The sequence below is a fragment of the Corapipo altera genome, unplaced genomic scaffold (genome assembly GCF_003945725.1).
Source record: "Corapipo altera isolate COAL_440 unplaced genomic scaffold, ASM394572v1 58407, whole genome shotgun sequence".
Lineage (NCBI taxonomy): Eukaryota > Metazoa > Chordata > Aves > Passeriformes > Pipridae > Corapipo > Corapipo altera.
Genome location: NW_020888574.1, coordinates 1 through 2,767, shown reverse-complemented (window position 1 = coordinate 2,767; position 2,767 = coordinate 1). Strand labels below are relative to the sequence as shown.

The window sequence follows — 2,767 nt, the reverse complement described above, 5'->3', positions numbered from 1 at the left end:
CGCGGCGCGCGGCGGCGGCGGCGCGGGGCTGACAGAGCGAGCGGCGCTGACGCTGCGGCGGCCGGCGCGGCCCCCGCTCCCCGCCCCGCGCCCGCCCGCCTCTCCAGAGCCGTCTGGCTGCAGCAGAGCCTCAGACAGAGGAGGGGAGAGCAGGGGAAAAAAAAAAAAAAAAATCGCTGAGTGAGTGGAGTGGAGCCTGGGAGGGGCTCCTTAAAGAAACGCTGCCGCCGCTTGGCATTGTGGCCGGCGAGGAACTCGAGGGGGGGGAAGCCATCGGAGCTCCTCTCGCTTATCCTCTTCCCACCCTCCCCCCCGCCCCCCCCCAGCCGCCAAAAAAAAAAAAAAAAAAAGGAGAAAAAAAAAAGAAAAAGCCAACCGAAAAAAACCTCCGGGGGGGGAGTCGTTGGGGGGGTCCTGAGAACATCTTATAAACCGGATTGCACTGAGAGGAGGAAAAAAAAAAGCAAAAAAGATACAAAATATACAAGCAAAAGGCAACAATTCCCCGGTCTGCAGCAGTTGCCCACCCTCCCTTCCCTTCTCTCCTGCTGGCCATCTGCCTTGGGTTCTCCTTTGTGTCTGATCTCTTACTACTGAGCCGAGCGCAGGCGGAGGGTGCACCACACACAGGGACTATGCCCAGCTCGCTTTTTGCAGACATGGAGAGGAACGGGAGCGGCGGCGGCGGCGGCGGCGGTGGTGGTGGTGGCGGGGGAGAGACCCTGGATGACCAAAGAGCCCTTCAGATCGCCCTGGATCAGCTCTCCCTGCTGGGGCTGGACAACGACGAGACGGGCTCCATTTACGACAGCGAGCCTCGGAAAAAGAGCGTGAACATGACTGAATGCGTCCCGGTGCCCAGCTCGGAACATGTCGCGGAGATAGTGGGGAGACAAGGTGGGTGCCTTGCATGCGAAGGGGTGTGGGGGCGCGGGTCTCCCCTCCGCGCTGCCGGGCGGGCGGCTCAGATGCGACACTGGCCATTCCCAGGAACGCTGCAGCCGTGCGGTGGTGGCCAGTGCCGGCTTCTCCCAGACAAAGAAAGTGCAGCAGCAGACGTGATGTTTCCGAGGAGCGTTATGCATCACTTTCGAGATGCACTTTCAGCTGCCGGGTTGGGGAAAAAAAATCACGAAAATAATAAAAATCGCTCCTTTCCTCCGGCTGCAAAAGTTAAGATTTGCAAGAGGAAACTGGAGGAAAATGGGAGCCTCGGTGCTTCCCCACCACCACCCCCCCAAAGTTAAAAATCGTGGATTATTTTTAAGGAAGAGAAATGGAGTGGAGAAGTGGAACAATGGGATTGGAATAAAGCATCCGCAGTGGGGAATGTGGCTCATTCGGTATAGCCGCTGCTCCTCACCTTCTTAAGAACTGATTTTATTTTTCCAAAAGGAAAGTGCTGAGCAGGAATGTGGACTGGCGGGTGTGTTGATTTGTTAGGTCTGCTTGCATTTTATCTTATTTTATTTCTGGCCGTGCAGTGCAGTTTTTCTGCACGCGGTTTTTTTTTTTTTTTCCTTTTTCTTTTCTTTTTGTGTTGCCGTCTCTGTGAGCTGCACGTTGGTAGTTTTGGGGCAGTTTGCATGGCAGATGTGCCGGTGGCCACTTGCGATGCCTTTGGGCGTGTGCCAGGGCTGTGGGCTGACATTACTTTACACCGTGACCGGGGCTCCCGGACGAGATGCCAGTGATCACCTGGGGCTGGGGGCAATGTGTTTCGGGTGGGTGTGTTTTTTTCCACCTCCCTAGCTGTACCCAAACAATGGGTTGTAACCGGTTCTACCCCACCACCTCCCCTTCCTCCCCCTCCCCTTCGCCCTCCATCTCCCGCATCTCGTTCCCAGGTTGTAAAATCAAGGCTCTGCGGGCAAAGACCAACACCTACATCAAGACCCCGGTTCGCGGGGAGGAGCCGCTCTTTGTTGTGACGGGCAGAAAGGAAGATGTGGCCATGGCCCGCAGGGAGATCATCTCTGCGGCCGAGCACTTCTCCATGATCCGAGCCTCGCGGAACAAGAATACAGCCCTGAACGGCACCGTTCCCGGCCCCCCGAACCTGCCCGGCCAAACCACCATCCAGGTGCGGGTGCCTTATCGCGTGGTGGGCTTGGTCGTGGGGCCCAAGGGGGCCACCATCAAGCGCATCCAGCAGCAGACGCACACGTACATCGTGACCCCGAGCCGGGACAAGGAGCCGGTCTTTGAGGTGACGGGCATGCCCGAGAACGTGGACCGGGCCCGGGAGGAGATCGAGGCGCACATCGCCATGCGCACCGGCGGCATCATCGAGCTCACGGACGAGAACGACTTCCACGCCAACGGCACGGACGTGGGCTTTGAGCTGAACGGCACGGGCAGCCTCTGGAGCAAGCCCACACCGCCCAGCATCACGCCCACCCCGGGCCGCAAGCCCTTCTGCAACTACCGCAACGACAGCTCCAGCTCGCTGGGCAGCGCCTCCACCGACTCCTACTTCGGGGGCGGCACGGGGGGGGGCGGCAGCGCCCGCCTGGCCGACTACAGCCCCCCGAGCCCGGCGCTGAGCTTCTCCCACAACGGCAACAACAACAACAACAGCGCCAACGGCTACGTGTACGGCGGGGGCGGCGGCGACGTCCTCTCCTCCCCGGACTGCTGCTCCGAGCTGCCCTTCGACTCGCCGCCCGGCTTCGACCTGGCGCCCGCCCCGCCGCCCGGGGCCGCCCTCCTGTGGCCGCAGTTCGAGCGCGGCCCCGCCGCGCCGCCCTCGCCCGCGCCCTCGCCC

At 60.8% G+C, this 2,767-nt stretch overlaps 1 protein-coding gene across 1 annotated transcript; it reads left to right on the top strand.

Annotated features, from left to right (window-relative positions):
- Window positions 1-97: 97 nt before the first annotated feature.
- Window positions 98-2,764, top strand: LOC113942002 (RNA-binding protein MEX3B-like; the record flags this gene model as incomplete). The annotated part of the gene is made up of 2 exons (XM_027633137.1): window positions 98-897; window positions 1,848-2,764. Coding segments are annotated over exons 1-2 (1,179 nt in total), but the record flags the coding sequence as incomplete, so codon positions are not given.
- Window positions 2,765-2,767: the final 3 nt, after the last annotated feature.